This window comes from Colius striatus, chromosome 2 (assembly GCF_028858725.1).
Source record: "Colius striatus isolate bColStr4 chromosome 2, bColStr4.1.hap1, whole genome shotgun sequence".
Classification (NCBI taxonomy): domain Eukaryota; kingdom Metazoa; phylum Chordata; class Aves; order Coliiformes; family Coliidae; genus Colius; species Colius striatus.
The window spans coordinates 88,957,583-88,980,656 of NC_084760.1; the positions used below are offsets into that span (position 1 = coordinate 88,957,583).

Here is a 23,074-nt window from a genome sequence, read left to right on the forward strand (position 1 = left end):
CCTGTGCCAGGGCTCCCTCACCCTCACAGTGAAATAGTTTTTTCTTATGTTTAAGTGGAACTTTTTGTGTTCCAGCTTCATCCCATTACCCCTTGACCTGTTACTGTCTACTATAGAAAAGAGGGATACCCCAACCTCCTGACACCCACCCTTTAGATATTTCTAAATTTTAATAAGATCACCTCTCAATCTCTGCTTCTCCAGACTAAACAGCCCCAGTTCCCACAGCCTTTCCTCGTATGAAAGATGTTCCAGTCCCTTGATCATCTTGATGGCCCTCTGCTGGACTCCCTCCAGAAGTCCTCTGTCCCTCTTGAGCTGAGAAGCCCAGAACTGGACACAGTACTCCAGATGAGGCCTCACCAGGGCAGAGTAGAGAGGGAGAAGAACCTCCCTCCACCTGCTGGTCACACTCTTCTTGATGCATCCCAGGATGCCATTGGCCTTCTTGGCCACGAGGGCACATTGCTGGCTCATGTTTAGCTTATTATCAATCAGGACTCCCAGGTATCTCTTGTAGAGCTGCTCTTCAGCAGTTCGTCCCCCAGCCTGTACTGGTGCATGGGATTGTTCCTTCCCAGGTGCAGGACTCTGCACTTGTCCTTGTTGAACCTCATGAGGTTCCTCTCTGCCCAACTCTCAAGTTGATCGAGATCCCACTGAATGGCAGCACAGCCTTCTGGGGAATCAGCCAGTCCTCCCAGTTTGGTGTCATCAGGGAACTTGCTGAGGGTACACTCTGTCCCCTCATCCAGGTCATTGGTGAAGATGTTGAACAAGACTGGCGCCTGAACCACTCCCTGTGAAACTCCACTGGCCACAGGCCTCCAATTTGTTTCCATGCCATTGACCACCACCCTCTGGGCTCTGTCATTAAGCCAGGTCTCGATCCATCTCACTGGCCACTCATCCAAGCCACACTGCTTGAGCTTTCTGATGAGGATGTTATGGGAGACAGTGTCAAAAGCCTTGCTGAAGTCAAGGTAGAGGACATCCGCAGCTCTCCCCTCATGTCTGAAGCAAGTAATAAGGAAAGGCTCCTCTGTTGCACTTTATGATTTTTTTTTAATGTGTTTGCTAGCTGAATGTAATTGAAGACAAAAAAGGAACAGGATAGTATTATGTAGACTCTTTGTGTATTCTCTGTTTCCCGAGTGTGACTGCGTACAATTTTTATGCCTATTTATTTTCATAATGACTATTCCAATTAGGGACAGTTTTGGATCTACTATGACTTTCTTTAGAAGGCATACAGAACTGTTTTAATTCTAGTAGAAAAATGCATTTGGGAACAGTATTTCAAGAATGTTTCATTAAGCATTAATCTGTTAAAAATTTGATCTATTTTCACCTTTCTCAAGAATGTTTCATTAAGCATTAATTCTGTTAAAAATTTGATCTATTTTCACCCTTCTGAACTGTGGAACTAAGTGTAAATTAAATTTACATCTAAATGTTTAGAAAAAGTATTTCGTAGTCTGATTATTAATTATTTCAATGAATGTAATGTTATGATAATTACCTACCGAGTAACCTAAATTGTCCTATCTGGAAGAACTCTTATTGCTATTCATTCACTTATAATTCTTGCAATGTGGGATGTTCCTCTTCTTTGTGTGCAGGCAATACACTTTTGTTTTGCTCTGAATACCAAGGTAGTACTTTAGCTTAATTTAAGGAACTACAGTATGGAAAACCCTTAAGTCCCAGAGTTTCATCCTTTGGTTTGAGCTAATCTATGGTAGACCACAGAAACACGTCCAGGGATGGGGTTTTTTCATCTATTTCAGGAGAAAAAAAACGTGGTGCATAAATCCTTCTGATTTCAACTTTAACACCTGAGGTGCACTGAAGATTTCATTGATGTCTTAGTCCAACAGTTGAGAGTCTATAGATATTTTTTTGGTGTGGAAAAATTTAAAATAAATATCCTAACATTTGTACATGTCACTTAAAGAAGGGAATCAAAGATTTGCACTAACAAATCCCATAGAGTCTTTGGGAATATGAATAGACCTATGATAATTCATCTTTCATTTGTTTGTATGTAAACATAAAGAATTCATTAAATGGTTCATTTTCTACCAAGAGACACAGAGCTGTGCAGAAAAAAATAGCAACAATTAATTTGTTTCCCATTTTTGTGTTGACAGATGAAGCCATGAAATACCAATCTGACACAGATTGGACTTAAAAATATTTCTGGTCCCAGAAAAGAAGTCTTGGTTAAAGCAAGCTAAAAATAGTTTGGCTTAAGTTTGATAGCTTAATTACTTACTGCAATTGTTATAATCAGAGGATTATGGTGCTGTCTTGGATGATGTCCAGTAGAATCACACAATTGTAATGTAAACAAATTAATTTAGACTTAGAGTGGGATTTTTTTAAAAACATTCACTGTTTTCCCAGTTATTGTCCTATTCTGTTTGCTTGAGGAAAATGAGATTCTGTGAGCAAAAGCAGCTGGAATTACAAAATGTTTTGAGTAGTAATCTTTCCATGATAATTCCATGTAAATTATATGGGAGACAACATATGGACACAAACTAGGTACTTTAATTTCCTTATTCAAGATGAATGTTTAAAAAAGTAGTATGGATGAGAAAAAAAACGCATTTGGTTTTCCCTGTGATTATTATGTAAGCTTCTGCAAAAAGAACTGTTATTATTGACAAAAAAAAATGAAGAAGATAATTTACAGTATTCATCTTCCTCTAAACCCTTCAACATGGACACTTTTGGTTATATTGGTGTGATTTTTCAGGATCATATATTCCTAAATAAAACCAGGAACTTTTGGAGGAGGATGATAAAACTATGATGAGTAATACTCTTATATTAACCTAGACTTTTAGTTTCTGGGTTTTCACATTGTCTTAATGGGATGGTCTGTGAAACGAGCCAAATGTCTTTAGAATGGAAACAATTACAAACAAAAAGTTAGCTTTTGTTCACACAAATATTTACTATATGTGTAAATGTCATAAACATCTTAAAAGCCCGAAGGAATAGAAACATGCTTATGCTTAGCAGTAGTTCAGATCTTCAAAGACCGTTTATGAATGCTACTTCAGAATATGGGTAAAAAATTTCTAAATGTTTTCTGGCAAGTATTATTTTCGATATGAAAGATAAAATACATTTTGAGATTTCTTTCCAAGATTTATTTCTTTCTACAGGATTTTTTTCCTGAAATTTAGCCCATGGAATTTTAAATTCCATACATCTTTACTACTTCATAGAATCATAGAGTGATAGGGATTGGAAGGGACCTTTAGAGATCATCTAGTCCAACCCCCCTGCAGAATCCCCCTGCAGTCCACCTAGATCAGGTCGCATAGGAACGTGTCCAGGTGAGTCCTGAAGACCTCCAAGGAAGGAGACTCCACACCATCCCTGGGCAGCCTGTGCCAGGGCTCCCTCACCTGAACAGGAAAATAGTTTTTCCTTACGTTTAATGGAACTTTTTGTGTTCCAGCTTCATCCCATTACCCCTTCTACTGTTGCTAGATGCCACTGAAAAAAAAGGATGCCCCAACCACCTGACATCCACTATTTAAATATTTGTAAACATGAATAAGATTCCCCTCCCCCCCCCACCCCCAGTCTCCTCTTTTCTAGACTATACAGCCCCAGTTTCTGCAGCCTTTCCTTGTATGAAAGATGCTCCAATCCCCTGGTCATCTTGGTGGCCCTGTGCTGGACTCTCTCCAGAAGTTCTCTGTCCCTTTCAAGCTGAGGAGCCCAGAACTGGACACAGCATTTCATTTCAAACTGGAGTGACTAATGTGGAATCCATAGTAGCAAAACATTGTAACTTGCCCTATAATTAAGGATGAATCTGAGCTACTATCTGCATATTCCTGGTGGTAATGGAGTAGTAGTAACCTTTAGTGAAGCTAATTATCACTTTCTATTCTGCTATGCAGTTTAGAATGTTAAAATAACATTGGAAAGTTTAGTAACAATATATGCTATCTGATAAATTACTGTTAAGAGTGTTATTCTTCTTACCTCCATGTTAGTCTTTTAATTTTTAAAGTTGAATAAGAGCATAGGCTATACTTTAATTTATGCAACTGCCCTCTTTTAGTATCAGAAATAGTCCTGCTTAAAAGTAATTAAGACTTACTAACCTTAGCTTGCATAATTGCTGTGCTGTCCATACCCATATATTTCATGTTTTAGGGAAAGAGAAGTGTGATGCTTTAGCCCTAGCTAGGTGCCAGGTACCCACCAAATCATTATATCACTCTCCCTCCTAAATTTGCAGGGGAGAGAGAAATGTAACAAAAGGTTTGTGAGTTGAGGTAAGGACAGGGACATCACTCTGCACCTACCATCATGGGCAAAACAGAATCAGCTTGGGGAAAAATGGTTTGATTTATTAACAAACAAGCAAAACAAAACAGGGAGATGAGAAATAAAACTAAATCTTAAAACACCTTCCCCCACCCCTCCCACTTTCCAGGACTCTCCTTCCTTCCCTCCCCAGTGGCTCAGGGGATGGGGGTTGCAGTCAGTTCATTACAGATGGACTTTGCCATTGCTTCTTCTCAGAGGGAGGTCTCCTCACACTTCCCACTGCTACAGTGTGGGGTCTCTCTCATGGGAGATAGTCCTCCATGAACTGCCCCAACATGAGTCCTTCCCATGGGCTATAGTTCTTCACAAACTGCTCCAGAAAGGGTGCAGCACTTCACAAACTCCCCCAATGTGTATAATCCACAGGAAAAATGCCTTCAGGAGCAGACTGGTCCAGTGTACGTTCCCCACAGGGTCACAAGTCTGGCCAGCAAGCCTGTGGATTACTCTCTCCATGGACTCCCAGGTTCTGCTGCAGTGTGGGCTTCCCACAGGGTACCAGCCTCCTTCAAGCATCCAGCCACTCCAGCGTGGGGTCCTCCCTGGGCTGCAGCTGGATCTCTGCTCTACTGTGGCCTCCATGGCTGCAGGGGCAGGGCTTGCCTCACCATGGTCTTCACCACAGTTCACAAGGGAAACTGTCTTCCAATGCCTGGGCACTTCCTCCTTCTCCACTGACTTTGGTGTCTGTGGAGATGTTCACATGTTTTCACTCCCTTTTGGTGCTGTAGTTTAGCAACTGTGAAGGAACTTCTCCTTAAATATGTTATTCACAGAGGCGTTATCTTGGCAGATCCATCTTAGAACTGACTGGCTTTGGCCCTATCAGAATCAGGAGAAGCTTTTAGCAGCTCTTTGGAGACTATATATACCTCACAGTATACCTCACAGTTTAAGCAAGACTCAGAGTTATATATGTAGAGTAGGATGGCTTAGTCTAACTTATCTATTCATATTCCAACTCAGAGCTTTTGGGGATAGGGGAAGAAGTGAAATAATGTTTGAGAACATTACGTGTCTTTACACGTGATTAATTTTTAAATGTATTTATTTTAGTGTATTTCTTTTCCCCCTGTAAGATGAAGTGGAAGATTATATGAATTGAGACTTTCAACTGAAAGCTTTTTTCTCTCTCTTATGAAGCATTCTGTTTCACTTTTAATTATTTTCCTATGTGCAGGTGAGGCATTCAGAGGTTTAAGAAAGGTTCATCTTAGTTTGTAAAAGAGAAATCAGGCTATGTTAAAGAAAGATGTGGAGGAAATAATTGCTTAGGATTTTGCTGCTTGATGAAATTCCTGTCCACCGTAAATCACATTGGCTTCTTTCAAATGCAAGCTAGGGATGTAAACAAAAAATATTTGGGATACTAAAACCACAACATTTGGAATTTATTTTTCACTTTCTGACAATAATCTTTTTTAATGGCTTTACAGCAGGCACAGAGACAATTATATATTCAATTATTGCTCTGTTAGTAACTTTTGATTAGAATCAAAACTTTACAAGAAACTTATCTTTATTCTTTGCTATAGATCCCCATCTTTACACTGCTCTCTTTGCCAAAGAATCAAGTGAGAATCTCCAGAGCCATAGCTCATCAAATGGCTTGGGTAAACACATGGAATTGTATGGAGGGTTAGTAGGGTGCTGGTGAAGTACAGTTTTCTTATCTTCCACTACCTTCTTCGCTGCAGAGGAAAAACCTACACACCTGCATAGTTTTAAGTCACAAAAAATTGAAAACTCTGGAAGCAGAAATTAATTCTCACTCTTTTTAAGGATTTTAAACATTTCTGCAATCTTGTAATTGCAGTTTCTTCAATTGCTTGGATAATGACACTATAACAAAAGATTTTTGATATATAATGTGAAATTCTTGGTAATTAAACAGCTAGTGACAGCATGATTTCCAGGATTGATTTCTGCCACATCATGACAGTGTTGAAAATCAATTAGAAATTCTGTTAAGAATTTCATTTGGCAAAATACATATATTTATTCATCTTTGCAGATATATATGCTGATAGAATTAAATATGCTTTCAGGTATTGATGTGTTACCTGAATAGAGAGGAATTTAAACTTTGTTAAGCATGTTAAGCATTCCTTGCTGAATCAGGGATATAGGACATAATTAGCTAGAAGCCAAAATGTGAAATCAGAAGTTGTTTATGCATGGTTGTTCATTTTTAAGACTCCATGTTAGACATAATTGTAAAGATTCCTCCAGGGAAGAAAAAAGAAAAAAAAAAAAGAGAAATAGGAAAGTGACTTTACAAGTTCTAGTACTTGATGTTGGACCTCACTGACAAAAAATTATCTTTATTTTTAAAGAATATAATACTGTGAATAAAAGTCTTCAGAGCTTTTTCTTTTAGACACTTGATGATGTTATTTTTTAACCTTAACTCTTTTGAGAAAATCAAGTTTCTTACTATGCTGCTATATGTTAGGAATAACTGCATCGGAGGCATTTTTTATTAGTAATAAAATACTAATCTATTTGATACTATATGCAAAATAATATGTGTGTGTATATATTTTCTCTTGCAAGGCCTTCCTTCCTACCTTCCTCACTAAGATTAAGCAGTTATGTATTTAAATAAGTTGTGTACTTAAGCAAGAATAGATACAAGACTTATAGAAATAAATCTGATGGGGAAAAATATTTGCATTTTTAAACACCGACCTGGTGAAAAGGTCTTTAAAGGTGACATAGGATGCATGAAGAAAAGTTTAAAGCCACAAAGAAAACTGTGGTTTACTGAATAGGTCAAGGTATCTGCCTTCATTCTGGTCAGTTGTGTCAGGGTCCAAGTCTGCTGGTTGCAGGATTGTGGGATTATAGTTCTTGTTTTAAATCTATGGCTTCACTGAAACCAGGGTGCATTTACAGAATACCTGTGAAGTCACAGAATGTATTTGACAAGAGAAACTGGATGTCCTCACTTTTGTGCTCTTAGAGAGAAAAGACTAGTATTGGAGACTTCATGTATTTGAGCTGTTCATATGTCATTTATTGCTGTAAGTCTATCAAAGTTTTAAATTGCTAATACTTGCTATATTTTATAATTAGTAGGGAAGGTGTAAATATATACAGGCAGAGTAGTTTTTAACTCTGCTGGAAAGCATGCAGATTGTTTTATACTTGGGATGGAGAGGCCAGCAAGAGCTTGCTTTGTCTAACACCAGTTGTAAATAAAAAAACGAGCCTGTTTCTTCAGTTACCTATACAGAATAAAAAGGAAAGAGATTAAAAGAAAGCCTCCAAACTCTAGAAAAAAAAAAAACCAAACCTATTTTAGATTTATATTAAAGTTACAGCATCAGAGAAATTGTTCATAGATTGTTTCTGTCAGTGTATCTGACATTAACTATTCTTGTTTTACTGTGGATCACCTAAATGTGTGTATTTTATCTAAACATTGATATTTTTAATGACTTTTGTGCAGAACGAGTTTCCCTTTGTCACATTTGATATGTGCTTATACTTAGTAAGCATATGTGGGTATTAACTTTTTACTTTAAAAGTACATTATGTTTTTGCTAGCTGAGTTAGCCAGGCATCTTGCTCCCATGGAGCAACCTCACTTAAACGAAAAAAGTCAGTGGGAGTTTTTGAGTTTTGGAGCTGATTCAATTTTGTTACAATAAGAATTACAGGTAAAATGAATGCAAGCAATAACAACAAAACAAGAAACTGAAAATGGAACAGAAGTCCTACTACTGCTGAGAAGAAGATACTCTTCACTGGGCAAAGTGACAGCTAAATGAAATGAAGAACCTGTACTGGGAAGCAGAGCTTTCTGAACTGATGTTTTAAGTCTTTTAACAATTATTATTCAATTTCTTAAGAAATTGCCTTAGCAACTGAATGTGAGCACAGCACTTTGAAACTCATTTTTTTAGTAAAACTAGTTTGTTTTCTTTTAAAAGAAGTTTTATTGATGTGATTACTGCTGCGACAGAAGACAGATGTAAAGAAACTACTGAAAGATCAGCTTTTTTGGTCAATTCTTGAATGTTACACATGTGATTAATATCATTCTAGGTTTTCCCGTTATTACTCATAGTTGAAAGAGAGAGATATTGAGAATTGAGAGTTATTTTTAAATAAAATTTGTGTTTTTCAGGCTCCAGATAGACCATTATAACCTTCAAAATAATATATCATCATCATTTCTATGATACAGAATTATGGACTGATGTTAAAGATCACAATTTTGTACATTGGAATCCAGATAATACCAAAGGGAGTCTGTGCTGAGCACAGCTGACATCAGTATTTTCACAGTAGTGCTTTCACAACATGGTTCCCAAATCACTGACTAGAACTATTAAGAGAATTGGCTTCTAAAAGCTGTAGTGAGTGATGAAGAAATTAAGCAAAGACTTTCAATTTCATTGCAGACTACAGTTTAAAAGAGAGGTATCTCTACCTCTGTGTTACTGCACAGGGCACTTCCTTTAGGAAGATTCATGCAGGAATTTCATCAACGTCATGTACAGAAAAGTAATTAACTTTAAAATTTAGGAATTGTAGGAGGAGTATTAGCTACATACCCATCCACAGGCAACCACTTGTGAGCCATGACTATAAGATATAGTATGTGCATCTATGAAAGAATTCATGTATGTACGTAACAGAAATATTGTGCTTTCACTGCAAAGGTGTTCATATTCGGTTCATCCAAGTATTTACATTTGCAAATAGTCTTTATCTTTATTCAGCCTTCAAATTCTCTTGCAGTGGGTTCAGGAATATATATATGTACATGTGTATGTGTGTTGGCCTTGTCAGAAGAGTAGTCCATAGATTTCTTTTAAGTATTCAGAGCAGATTTCTGTATGGCCTTAAACAAGCTTGACGGAGGCTCTTTGAAGACTTTGATGCCATATATTCCCTAGTTAAGAGCTGATGTAATATAATTGCATAGTCCTCAGACATAGATTTGGTGTGAATTACAGACCTAAATGATATAAAGAATTTTGGACTTTCCTCCTGTGCTTCTGTATGTAGAAAGAAGAATAGGAATTTACTATCTGCTTCCCAATGTTGAGGGAGGAGTCACATGGAAGACTGAAAATGCCCTTCTAGTATTACTAACCAAAGCCATAAAACCTCATGAAGTATTTATTTGTAAATCCATATGACAAGGACATACACAAGCGTAGGACAGACTTAAGAAGAGGAGATGAAAACAGTTCAGTGTAAATATGTAGATGTTTCTACACAGTGTACACAAACATGCAAGTTTTAGGATTTCTGCATAGCCAATATTAGTTATATATATTGCCTTTTTGTCCAGACCATTATTTATGCTAAAAGGGATATCTCATTTATCCAGGAGTAAGTGTGTATCTTTGCCTTGGCACTGATGGGCAAGCATGTATTTAAATGCTGTTCTCTGGAGCCTAAATGGTGATCCAAAGGGAAAAAGAATCTTAGCTACTAGAAATTCAGTGAGTTACCTTTCATAGAGATTTCATCAGATAGCTCCTGGGGGCCTGGAAAAATCATCTTTTGATCTCTTAAAATCAATTTGACATTTAGTATCAAAACACATGTATGCCCTTTGAAAAGGGTAATCGCTGTAATTGAGCTGCGCAGTCAGAGTGGATGTGAACCTACGGCAATACTGCTGCCAGTTGCACACAGTGTCCAGTGGCTGAGTTCAAGGATATTGCAGCTGCTTCACCTGGCTCCAGCCTCATTGAATTCAGCAGTCAGGAGCTCAGCCTTCTCTCTGAGTCTCTGTAGTCTTCTCTGTATCAAGATTTTGTAATTAAAGGTGGACATGTTCACCAAATTGTTTATCTTTTAATATTGAACTGTTTCATCAGTTGCCTACATATCCAAACCCACAGCTTGGCAGTAGTTTCTCATATCTCAAAATATGTGACATTATTTTGGTATAATTTTCACTTTCTTTGCTACCTGAAGAATGATGTCTTGTGTAATCTGAGGGATCTCAAAACTAGTGAAAAAACATTTACTAGTATTTGAATTTACATTTTCTTGTTTGGAAAGAAAGTGTTTTAAACCTTCTCCAGACCTTTCCATCCCACTTGAGCTATTTGATATAAATGAGTCATAAAGTGGCAACACTCTTTTCCAGTCAATTTTGCAAGTAAAATCTAGTCCTAGAACTCTAAAAAGCACCTATAATCTGTCATATGAGAAATACTTAATTGCATCTAACTAGTTTCAGTAGATGCTTTGCTTTGTCTAGGAATTTTGTTTGAACTCCAAATTAATTTGGAGTCTCAGTTCTTCAAACTCCATCTTGAAAATGTGGATCTAAAAGAGCTTTCTGAAAGATTAAAATACAAATTGACTAGAAAGAAAAGGGATCTTTTTTTCCTCTACCTGAAACAGAAATTAGGTTTTTTAAAAATTAGTTGCCAGTCCTCCTTTTTATGTAGATTTGAATGCAAAGATGACCTCGTCATCTGAACAAAAGTGTCTTGTCAATTGTATGAGAATTTCTCGCATTTCAAACTTTTCCGTATTTTCTATGTAACCTATTGTTTGTCATGGGGGTGGGGAGCCAGCTAGAAACTGAAACTTCAAACATCTTTCTCAAAAGGAGAAATATATTTGCAGTTATCAAAGTTACTAATTTCTACTTTATAGCAAATATACTTTAGATGGAAAAGTTAGACACTTTCATCCTCAAAGAAATATGTCAAAAAAGGGGATATGAAGATTAAAAAAATAATTCCTGCAAAGGCTCAGGTTTTGGTTTTTCTCTTCATTTAGGATACCCTTGCTTCCATCTCTGTTTTCGGATCCAAAGAGAACAAGGTTGCCTTTGGATCTGATTTGAATCTTGGAGGCTGCAAGGGAGCTGAGACTATGGAATATGTTATTTTATGAATGAAGCGATTAGTTACAATCTACTTCTAATGCCCTTTTATTCTTAATTCACTTGGGGGTTACTGGAAGCTCCTCCTAAAATGCTGTCCTTGTCCACAGCTCCTTGTCAGAAACAATGCATCATAGATGCACAAAGTCCTTGGGGCATTAAAGGTTTGCTAAAGATTTATCAGGACATGAAAGGGATTTAGTAAAAGCAGGAGGCAGATTGTGCTCCTGGTTTGAAATTGAAGTGTGAATGTGGGGGGTGTATCCCTTGGGGAAGGAGAATTTGAAAAGGGTACTGACATTATCTTGGGTAAAATGGATCACATTCTGCAAATTAAATTTTGTACTCTGAACTGTTAATTTCCAATAGTGTTGGTTAAATGCTCTTTGAGGGAAACTTTTTGATCAATTTAGCAAGTTTAAATCAAATACTTCATTCATTTCCACATTCAAAACCAAGTGTATTGGTTGTAATGGGGAATCAAGTGGTTCTAGGAACTACTCAGTAGAAACAAGGAACAGAAAAGCTTCAGGGTACTGAAGATATGAAGAATAACTGAGGTACTGAGCTACCTGCATGATTACAGGATGTGCCATCCCCTCTAGGTGAGTATCTCAGAGGGAAGAGGCAACAGACAGAGTAGTGGGATGTGTCTGGCTTCTCAGTAAGACGGTCCTAGACAGGCTTGATGCCAGCCTCTGGAGCTCAGTGGGAACTCTGAAGTAACAACACTGCCGGGGAACTGCTGCAGTGGTGCCAGGTGTTCCTGCTCTGCACCCTGCATATGGAGAAGAGCTGTGTGGCACACAGGGCTGTGTGGTGACATTACTGTGGTCATATGCTTGTGCCCAAGCTAAAGTTTTGCTTGAGTTTTACCTAGCAGCAGAATTCTTTTGGGGTTTTTTTTGTTTTATTTTTTTTATTTAGTTGGGATTATTTTTTGTTAAAGAAAGGAATAATACTTTTATGAGACAAACCCCTCAGGAATTACATCAACCATATGAAATATAAATATGTTTTCTCTCACACTGCATAAATGATGAATTAGCTTTCCACTGGAGAAACTGAGAGTAGGATGTAAGGACAATTTGTGTAACTCGCAAAGTAGGCCATGATGTACAGCAGCAGACTTATAAAACATGACACTGTAGGAAATGTGATTAATGTGTGATGGAAACCACTTGGTAGATCAGTTCATAAAAGTACTTGTACTGTCATAAAAGTGCCACGATTTGTATTATGTGCAGTGAGCATCTGGACAGAGACGAACTACTAACTGTTGGAGTATTATTTTATCCAGTAGTAATTGAGAGGTTTTTAAGTATAACTGCTAATAAAAGACCATCTTCTCCTGTTTATGGAAGAAAAGCACTTGTTTTTCAGGATGAAAAGTGAAAGTTTGTGAGCGTAGAAGTGAGCTACCACTCTTTTCCTGAGCAAGATATGAGACTGATTTAAGGAGGGGAATGCATAGAGCTGAACGTGAACTTCATGTCCTTGTACCAATTAGCAGCAGATGAGAAATATGCTGCAGCAGTGATTGTCTCTGTAATAGCTGTGGGTTGCACAGAGAATGCCAGTTTGCTTTATGAAGCTAACCAAGAAAAACTGCCTGCTTGTCATATGCTTCCTGGGCTGGTATTTTGTCACGGTTATGAGATGGTACTTTCATAGAGCAAATGAATTCATTTCTCAACCAAAAAAAAAAAAGGGGGGGGGGGGGGGGGAAGGGGAAGAGGGATTTCCAAATCCCCTAGTATGAGTTTTATAAATCTGGTGTTTCCAGACCCCTAATTCTGAATTGTGTTAAGACCCATCAGAAATTGCACTCTGGCAACTATTCAAGCTCCTGTTGATGCATAAGCAGGCATGTTTATGAAAACAGAATAGCTTGGATCTGTTTGTCCCAATTTGGTTGGTGATGAGCTAATGGTTTTATTTTAAAACTCAAGGATCTCTTCTGCTTGGTGCATGAAAGGACAGAGTGAGCTCAGTGGAGCTGAAATTTCCTGAATTAAAATAATCAGTAACTTTAGCCCTATCAGTAGGTTAGGGAAGAGTACTAGATTGATCTAAAAGTGCTGTGGCTTTTTTCTAGTTACCCGAGTCAGACTTTTTTCATTACAACAATGCACAGAAAATTTACAAGGTTGCAGGATTCCACAACCTGTAATTGATGGTATTTCCTGAAATTTTGTACTATTTTGGTTAGTTTTACAGGGTTTATTAGTTATGATTTGGGGAAAATTTTAATACCAGCTTTTATACTTTTTTTATCTAATCAAGAGCTATCAATATTGCATTAATAAACTTAAATATAATAAACTCTGAAAACTGATATTAGGGCAGATTTTATTGTGGTAAAATATATTTCCAAGTTGTTTTATTTTTATGTCAATGAAGTTGATTGAGCATCAGCTTTGTCTCTTGTATACTGAAAGGGAAAAGTAGTTTTGACAACAGAATTTTGGTGTAGCTTGCCTATGTGAAATCAGAACCAAAAATTAAGATAATAGGTTTCATAAAGAAAATCTGTTAAACCGACATGCTCAGGATAGCTATTTATCAGAGTTTGTATTTAACTAAGGTATTAATTAAATGTGCTTTATATTGCAGCTTAGTCATACTGTGCAAAAATACTAAGTTATTTTAAAAGAAAACTACATTGTAAGTTCTTAATAGACCTAATGAAATTTGTCCATCAGCTTTTTCACATGAAAATTGGATTTTCATTGAATGACTTTTGTGTATATGAGAAGTATCTCTTATGCAAAATTTAAGACACTAAGAAATTTCTTAATTCTTTTGCACTTTATTTACAAGTTATTTTTTCTATCAAAAAGGTAGGATTTTTTTTGAAAAAGGCTTTAGTTTAATTTGTCCATGGAAAATAAGCCCTTTTTTTCTGACATGTTCTTTTGAAGCTCACATTGTTCTGCTGAAATGTGAAATTATGTCAAAAATGTGGGAGGATTACTGCTGCTGCTCCCCAAAACGAGTGATCCTTTGGAGAAGAACTTCTGAATTAAAACTGAGGACTGATACTCATGAATCTTGTCTGTAGGGTTCTGCCTATGTGACCATGGCCAAATCATTACACTACCAATCCTTGGAGATGCACTTGAGGGCATTTCACAGATGCCGAGGCCTGTGCTCAGTTTCTCTGTATTTCAGTTTCTCTGTTCTAAGTGGACCAGCAGTAACTGAGCTTTTGCAAGCATATCAAGGTGCTCTTTTATGCAAGCTAGTAAAGACAAAATGTTTTCCGCTTTCAAATGGACAGAGCCATAACTGTAAACTGTTTCTCTAAGCTTTGTTTGCAACACTGAAGGAACTATAGCCTTTAATAATGAAGTCTCTAAGCAGTCCTACTTAGGCTAGAAATCCCTATTTTGCTCATTCAAGTGTTTTTTTTCAGACTGCTTCACTTTGAAACACAGCACATCTGAAAGGGAATTGTATCTTGTTTACAAGTACTGTAGCCTGCAACTCCAGTAGTAGACATTTCCAGGTAGTAGAGATAGCTTAACCAATGAGTATTAACTACATGTATTAGATAAGAAAGTGTCATTTACTAAAAAAAAAAAAAAGATTTCACTGAAAGTTTTTCTTCTCCACAGTACACATACAACGTAAAGTAAGTTGGTGAATTGTGCAGTAATTTAATTTTAGCGTAGAGTGGACTGTATGACCTACACTTTCATTTGTTTTTTCATGATATTTGCTCTGTCATAGGGTTAACCCAGTAGGACCTGTTTTTAAGTGTTCTATTCTTGCAGTCCTTTAAGAATATGTAATGTAATATATGTAACTTCTTAAACATCTCAAGTTGTTTGTAATTTAGGCTTTGGAAACATCTCCCCACGCACACAAGGTGGAAAGATATTCTGTATCATTTATGCCTTACTGGGAATTCCTCTATTTGGTTTTCTGTTGGCTGGTGTTGGAGATCAACTAGGGACAATCTTTGGAAAAGGAATTGCCAAAGTGGAAGATACCTTTGTTGTGAGTATGACTGCCTAGTCTGTTCTTCATGCTGCTTGTGGTTCTGAAGTTAGAAGTAACAAATGAAATTAAAAGTCTGAAAAACAGGATATAGCTCATCATTAAAACCAGATGTATTGCAAAGGTAGAAAGAACTTTGTGAAGTCTGAACATGTTATTGAACACCTCTAATTGAGAACTGGATGAGGCCCAACATTTCCTATTATAATTATAGTTGTGAAGAGCAACGAGATCTAAAATATTTTTTGCTTTACCCTTCTAATACTCCTAAGCTTGCTGTGATGCTTCTAAAGGTTTGCATATAAATTGTGATAGGAAACCAGCAACTCAGATGGAAGAGAGGAACTATAGGGCTAACATGTTATTGCTGCTGCTTTGACTTCTAAAATCTCTATTCAGATGCCATCATATCTGAAGAAAAGCCTACAGTCTATAGGCACCTATGTTTCCAAATTTATATGTCTGTAGTTGACTAAAGCTTTTGACATTCACAGAAGCAGGTCAGTCTAAATGGTACAGAGCCTGCTGGTGTTTTCCTGATACTGGAATCCTCTTTGTGGTCCTCTCACTAGTCTGTAGAATAGTCTACAGTTTAAGGTATTTTCAACCTTGTCTTCTAAACTGCTTAGCACACCCTAGAGGTTCATGTCCTTAATTTTCTTTGGGTAATGATCTTTAATTGTTCAAGCATAGTGGCACAGCTTCAGTAGAGGAAGAAATCTGTCAGTGTAGAAGCTTGTGCAGCTATTGATAAAGGTCAGCCATAGCCATTCCTTAACAACCAAATGCTTTGAATTCTAGCAGAGGAACTAGTCTGTTTCACACAGAAAAAAAGTTTGTTAATGATGTGCTTTACTAGTGCAGTTATTTAAAATGTATTTACTGAGATTTTTGAAGCCTAGAATAAATAGCATAATGAAACATAATAAAATTATTTAGATGTTTTACCAACCTTTAATGTTGTAGGTTCAACTATTACCTAATGTTCAAAACAAGTGAAGTACGATCTGTCTTTTGATATATAAAAAATTTATATCCAATTGAACACTTACAAGTACCATGACTTTGGAGTTGTTTGCATCAACACTAGAAGTGTTAAAAAGAGTGATTTTCTGCAACAAGCCTTAATCTTGCATGCAGGACACCTAAGTGGAAAGGGTCTGCCATGGTTTCATTTTTGAAGCAAAGCAAAATAGGGCTGTGCTGAGTAGTCTTATGCAATAGGTAAATACAAGCTTGAAAGCTTCTTCAGAAAAAGCAGGTACTTTTGACCTTGAAACATCAATTCAAGTCCAGACAAGGCATTGACGAATAACATGTATTTCCATTGAGATTTGTCAGAAAATCAAGAACATTTCCGTAAGAACATTTTCTTTTTATCATTTCTATTTTTCTCACAACTGAATTTTCATTTTTTATTAAAAGTTCAAAATATTTCAGACCAATTTGTGTCTCTTAGCTCATAGGGATAATGGTGAATGGTGATTTCATTTGTGATCTCTTTTTGTAAATGTTTCCGCTTTTCTGCATCCCCCTGCTGCTTTTGACTTTAACCAGCATTCTTTGGATGGATGGGAAACTCTTCAGAAAAGTGTTAAATTGTCAGAGCATGTCAAATGGGAGTTTACAGTTGTCTGTTCTGGATTTGATACAGTTTAAAAAAAAAATCATGGTTTACACAACAGATTAAGTATCTTGTTCATTAAATCTACATTATTATCTGTAGCTGGGGAGAGAACTAAAACTTGGAGGACAGAACTAGAATTTATAATCATGTCAAATTTTGAAAAGCAGTCTGAATATAGAGGATTCAATTAAAGAAAGACTAATTCAGAGTCCTATGTGAAGAAATAATAAAACACAATTACATGCCAGAAAAAAAGCAGACCAGGTGCAATTTTGTAGAAGTGTTCTGAAGACTCTAGGGACTCATACACTAACATGGGTTAACATCATACTGCCGTGAAAGTAGCACACATCATAGTTAGAAGTATAAATAGGAGTGTAAATGAATAGGCAAAGCATAGGAAAGGATCTTTCCATTCCATTTTGTGGTATTTTTTTATATCTAGTCTTGAGTACAACACTTAAAAAAACATGGATTAGTTTGCTGGAGCCAAGAGGTATCAAAGAGAATAGATGGGTGGAGAAAGACTGAAAGAAATGCATTTCTTTGGTCTAAAAAACACATGACTGAAAGGAAACATATGCAAAAGTTTGCTGGAAAGATGCAGATGCAGGTAAAGAGTTAGGAAAACTTTCTGATAACAAAAACAGTGAAGCATGATCGTATGTTGCCTGGCCAACGTGTATTTGCAGTGGCTTAGGTGGGGTCATTTTTGTTTTGAGACAGTTTTGGAAGAGGTGATCTCTTCATGTCTTTTACAGCTCTATTTTCTGTGGTTCTGTTTAGCCAATTACTTGATTAGAGAGAACTCTGGTTAAAATTCAGGTTTTTATTCAGTTATTTGCGGATATAGAAAAGTAGAGACACGACAGATGCAAGCACTACTTGAAGCTCACTCAAATGTCTAGCCCCATGCAAAATTTTAGCATGATTAGTGTTAATATTAATGAATGCTTCGCATGCCACTCACACAGATGATAAGTATGGCCACAATGAAGAGTCCAGTCCTGCTCTGCATTTCCTACTGACAAATATTTCCTAGGACAGTCACGTTTACTTTGAAAACTTTCAAAATAAAATCCTGCTTTGATTTTCCTGTTTGAGAGTTACAATGCACTGTCCTCATGAGCAATGTAGTATTTGTTTTAGATGATGAGTGCTTATATGCAGTGGCACAGTTTTATTAACGATGGGTTTCCTCTCTTTCCCCTTCCCTTTCCAGAAATGGAATGTGAGTCAAACAAAGATTCGCATAATTTCAACAATAATATTCATACTGTTTGGCTGCGTGCTGTTTGTTGCTCTTCCTGCAGTTATATTCAAGCACATAGAAGGCTGGAGCACACTAGATGCAATTTACTTTGTGGTTATCACTTTAACTACCATTGGATTTGGTGACTATGTTGCAGGTAAGATTTTCTCATAACTCTCTTTTATAATGTTTTCAACAGTGATATGTGTTCTGCAGTTTTATGTTATTTTGTGACAGGCACATTTCTGTGGTGCCTCTCTCTCAATTTGATCCTTTATCATTCTTGTGTCAGTGCACATGAGGGGGTCTGCCTGCGTCTTGGATGATGTGTCAGGCTAGAGGCAAAAGGTGGGACAGAGTCCCAGAATGGTAGGGGTTGGAAAGGACCTCTAGAGATTACCCAGTTCGACCCCTCTGCTAAAGCAGATTCACCTCAATTGGGTTGCACAGGAACATGGCATGTTTTGAAAACCTCCAAAGAACGAAACTCCACAACCTACCTGGGCAGCCTGTGCCAGGGCTCCGTCACCCTCACAAGAAACAAGTTCTTCCTCATGTTCAATTGGAACTTCCTATGTTCTAGCTTGTGCCCATTACCCCTTGTCCTGCCTCTAGGCACGGCAGAAAAAAGTCTCACTCTGTCCTCTTGACACTCACCCTTATTTATGAGTGTTAATAAGGTCCCTTCTCAGTCCTTTCTTCTCCAGGCTAAACAGCCCCAGGTCTTGCAGCCTTTCCTCATAAGAAAGATACTCCAGTCCCCTGATCATCTTGGTGGCCCTGCACTGGACTCTCTCCAGAAGTTCTCTATCACTCTTGAACTGTAGAGCCCAGAACTGGGCACTGTACTCCAGAGGAGGCCTCAGCAAGGCAGAGTAGAGGGGAAGAGAACCTTCCTTGGCCTGCTGGTTACACTCTTCTTCATGCATCTCAGGATGCCATTGGCCTTCTTGGCCACGAGGGCACGTTGCTGGCTCATGTTTAGTTTATTATCAACCAGGACTCCCAGGTCTCTCTCTGCAGAGCTGCTCTCCAGCATGTCAATCCCCAGCCTGTACTGGTGCATGGAGTTATTCCTCTCTGGGTGCAAGTCTCTGCACTTGCCCTTGTTGAGCCTCATGAGGTTCCTCTCTGCCCAACTCTCAATGAAATCCATGGCATCTCTCTGCATACTCATTTTTTCTTCTCCTATACTGTTAAAAGATGCTTTAATTATTTTTTAGGTTTTTTTTTCTTACAGATTGAATGAAATGCAAGAATTAATACAGTATTTTAGTCCAAATATATTTTTTTTTTCAGATGGAGCTGCTTAAAAAGTCTCACCCTGTGAAATTATATTACAGTTTTTGTGTGCACCTCTTTTTGTGTTGTTGCAGAGCTCAATTCCTGCCATTGAGATATCTCTATTGCTGCTGAATCCTGCTTTTTTGCTTTCGTTATGCTCACTTTTGCTCATGTGTGTTTTGTAACTAAGGAGAAAGTTTTGCAAAACTCGTAGATAACTGGTCCAACTTCTAGGGTTCTATTAACCTGGGTTGGATCAGTTGCAAGTGACTTTGACAAACTGAGCTAAAAAAAAAATTTAGGGCAGTCCTCTGCATCAACTCTTTTATTGAAAAGGTGTTAAAACACTTCTCAGAATGGACTGGATAAAGTATGTGTATCTGTGTTGAGAAAGTGTGTTGATCCAAGTCTGTGATATGTAGTCGAAGATTAGAAATTCAGTGTTGTGCTCTGAGTCCAAGACTTGCTTTCTTCAGCCTGGTGTCATGCTTCTCCTAATGCAGCACCACCATTTCTCTCTTTCATAAAATGTCTCTCTCTCACCTCTGAACTCTGTGTAAGGCAGGTATAGCTGAGAGGGACAGTAATGCTAGTCTGCTGTCAGTGAGCTGCTTTGCAGGAGAGAAGTGTTTCTGGTAGACATCCATGTTGGTGTGCTCTCCTGCTGTGTCACATCTGTGGCTATGGTTGTTGCATGAATCCAAGTGCACTAAGGTCAGGGTCTCAGGTTGTTTAGCAGGCATATGTGAAGCTTGCCTTGATGGCAGGAGTGGGGCTGATCTTGTCACTGGCAAATGTTTTTCAGGTTGGTGAAGCCCCACAGAGGACTCTGAAGTGTCTGAAGTGTTTAGCATATTCATAAGTGATCTGGGAAGAATGGGAGAGTATTTAGTTAATGTTGAAGATGCTAAATTATGTAAGCTATTTAGAAAGCAAAGGTCACAGGAAAAGTTATGAAAGATTCCTATAACTTGTAGAAATGGGCTATAAAATGGCAAATGAAATTTATTTGGACTTTTACATAGGGTTTTTTTTGGTTTTGTTTCATACTGATTTCTCCCTTTGTCTTTTCCTTTCCTACATTGCTTTTCTTATTTATTTTTTCAAGAATTTGTAATTCTGGTCAGATTCGAACTAGCACAAGATAAAAAAATGTTCTCAATTTCCAAGAAAAGAGTCTGGGTGTTTTAGACTTCTGTTCCTATGGGGTATGTGCTTGGCAGGGAATGAAAATAGAGTATAAAGGCCTGGTTATATTTACTGTAAAGCATTATCTGAAATGGCCCACTTGGCTCTAACTAGAACACTAAGTACATTCATCGTTACTCTCATTATAAATTTCCACAGATTTTTCTATTTGTAGACCACTTATAATATCATAATTTGTTCCTACATCATGACTGTTTGTTAATTTTATGAAGAAATACTTTCTGTTTCTACAAAATGTTCTTGAATTACAATGTTTCTGCAGCTATTAGTCTTTTATTGTCCACTTCATATATATATTTTTTCATTTTAAAGTTCCACTGTAAACGCATGATGATGAAGTATCACAAATGTTTTCTGTTTTTTTTAGAGTAATGTGCACAAGATTTGTATTTTTACTGTAGCATGTTATTGACTTAAGTAGTGTGTGGGAATTGCAATTGTACTTGCAGGGATGATGTTCAAGAGAACATGGTTAGGTGACTATCTCCACTGTAACTGGGAGGTTAACCCTGCCAATGGACTGTATTTTGTGAGATATGAATCTGTCAATATTGTCCTTGTATGGACTAACATACGAAGTTTATGGCAAATGAAGAATTTTTCAAAAAGATCTATTTGTTTTCTTCTTTTTCTAGTACATAGTTGTTATTTGCAGTCACGAATGTGCATAAATACAAAGCTATTTGGAGAAAACTGACACTGCACGTTCTTGATAGAGCTGATAAAATTAGTCTTAAGGGCTGGACTTCCTTATTATAGAAATAAGAAGAGTCTTTAGCATGCTAAAAAATTAGTAAGCTACCTTCATTAATTTTTTTGTTGTTTTGCTTGTTTTTCTTTTAAGTAAGTCATAAATACTATTATTTCTGTGGTAGGCTTCATCTAAAACAGTCCCTGGTTGAAGTTTAGAACTGCAGAATGCCATAAATAGGGCAAAACAGGCATGTAGAGTTGAGGCATGAATAAGGCTGTAATGGAGACTGTCAGAATATGTTTATTACATCTGAAATTGTGGCTCTAGAGATGGCATTCTTAGATCTTGTTTGTCCTTGAGGTATGCAGCAGGCAGAATGATGCTTTGATCCCCTAGGTACCTAGATGGCAATGTGCTTACAAAAAAACCTCACACTGGCATTAATTTATTTCTTTTTACGCATTTTTGTTTGGTTTGTTTTCTTGGCCAGAAGATATGTTTCTTAAATAATACTTAGAGTGATCATTACCTTCTCTCACTCAGAATTGTAGTCAAATCTAAAGCAGAATGGTGGGAAGTGATAACACCAATTTGCAATTGTAGTAGAGCAAAATTTTTTAGCAATAAAAATAAAATAGGCAATTCTTTTAGCATATGGGAAATTCACTGGATATTTTGTTCATATGTGTCAGTTTTGGCTCAAAGTTCCCTCAAAAATCACAAATGTCTAAATATTTGAAAACTTAGATATATTCTGTTATATCCTCTGGGGAACTGTCACCCCACAAGAAAAGCCATGACTTCGCAAACCCTACATACAAATGTCATAGTTGCAATAACTTGTATCAGGGTTAAAGTAAACATTTCTTACAATATCTGTTGTTTTTCACCAACATGGAATTTGCTGCTTTCTGGCACCATGCCAGGAAAAAGCTGAAGAGAAGCATTCAGGAACTTTTAAGAGGTCAAGGAGGGAATACTTCTGTTTGGATAACTCTCCAAGAATTTCTAGGAATTTTCTATAAGTTTCTTCTTTTTTGCACTGGAGACCAAGTCCTCTACTCCCACAAACTGGAATACCAAAACATTCCTATTTTGAGCCCATGGAAATTTCAGCTCCAGCTTTCACCAGCAAGAGAAGTCTTAAGGCAAACAAAAGACTGATCACTCAAAGTGCATGCAAGGAAGGAAAAGATGAAGAGCCCTTGTAGTGCATGTTCAAGAAACTATATGAACAGTATTCATGTGATGGATTTTTTTTATTTTTTGTGTAGAAATAAGGATTTTTTTTTTGTAACTGAAGAAAGTTTATTGTTGTAGCTTTTCACAAAAATAAAAAAAAGGGGAGCAAGAAACTACTATAGTCTGCACTGTCTTCTTAAAATGAGGACAGGGTTGAACATATCATAGAATCATAGAATGGTAGGGGTTGGAAGGGACCTTTAGAGATCATCTAGTCCAACCCCTCTGCAGAAGCAGGGTCACCTAGATCAGATCGCATAGGAACATGTCCAGGTGGGTCTTGAAGACGTCCAACGAAGGAGACTCCACAACCCCTCTGGGCAGCCTGTGCCAGGGCTCCCTCACCTGAACAGTGAAATAGTTTTTTCTTATATTTAAGTGGAACTTTTTGTGTTCCAGCTTCATCCCATTACCCCTTGTCCTGTTGCTAGCTACTATAGAAAAAAGGGATGTCCCAACCTCCTGACACCCACCCTTTGGATATTTATAAATGTTAATAAGATCTCCTGTCAGTCTCCTCTTCTC

General features: G+C 37.3%; 1 protein-coding gene across 1 annotated transcript in view; it reads left to right on the forward strand.

The window, feature by feature from the left end:
- Positions 1 to 23,074, forward strand: part of KCNK2 (potassium two pore domain channel subfamily K member 2) — a gene marked incomplete at its 5' end in the record, with an annotated part of 77,608 nt that overhangs the window by 34,474 nt on the left and 20,060 nt on the right. The window contains 2 exons of the mRNA XM_061989636.1: positions 15,081 to 15,241; positions 18,091 to 18,277. Of these exons, the coding sequence (XP_061845620.1) occupies positions 15,081 to 15,241; positions 18,091 to 18,277 (348 nt within the window). The remainder of the gene's footprint in view (positions 1 to 15,080; positions 15,242 to 18,090; positions 18,278 to 23,074) is intronic.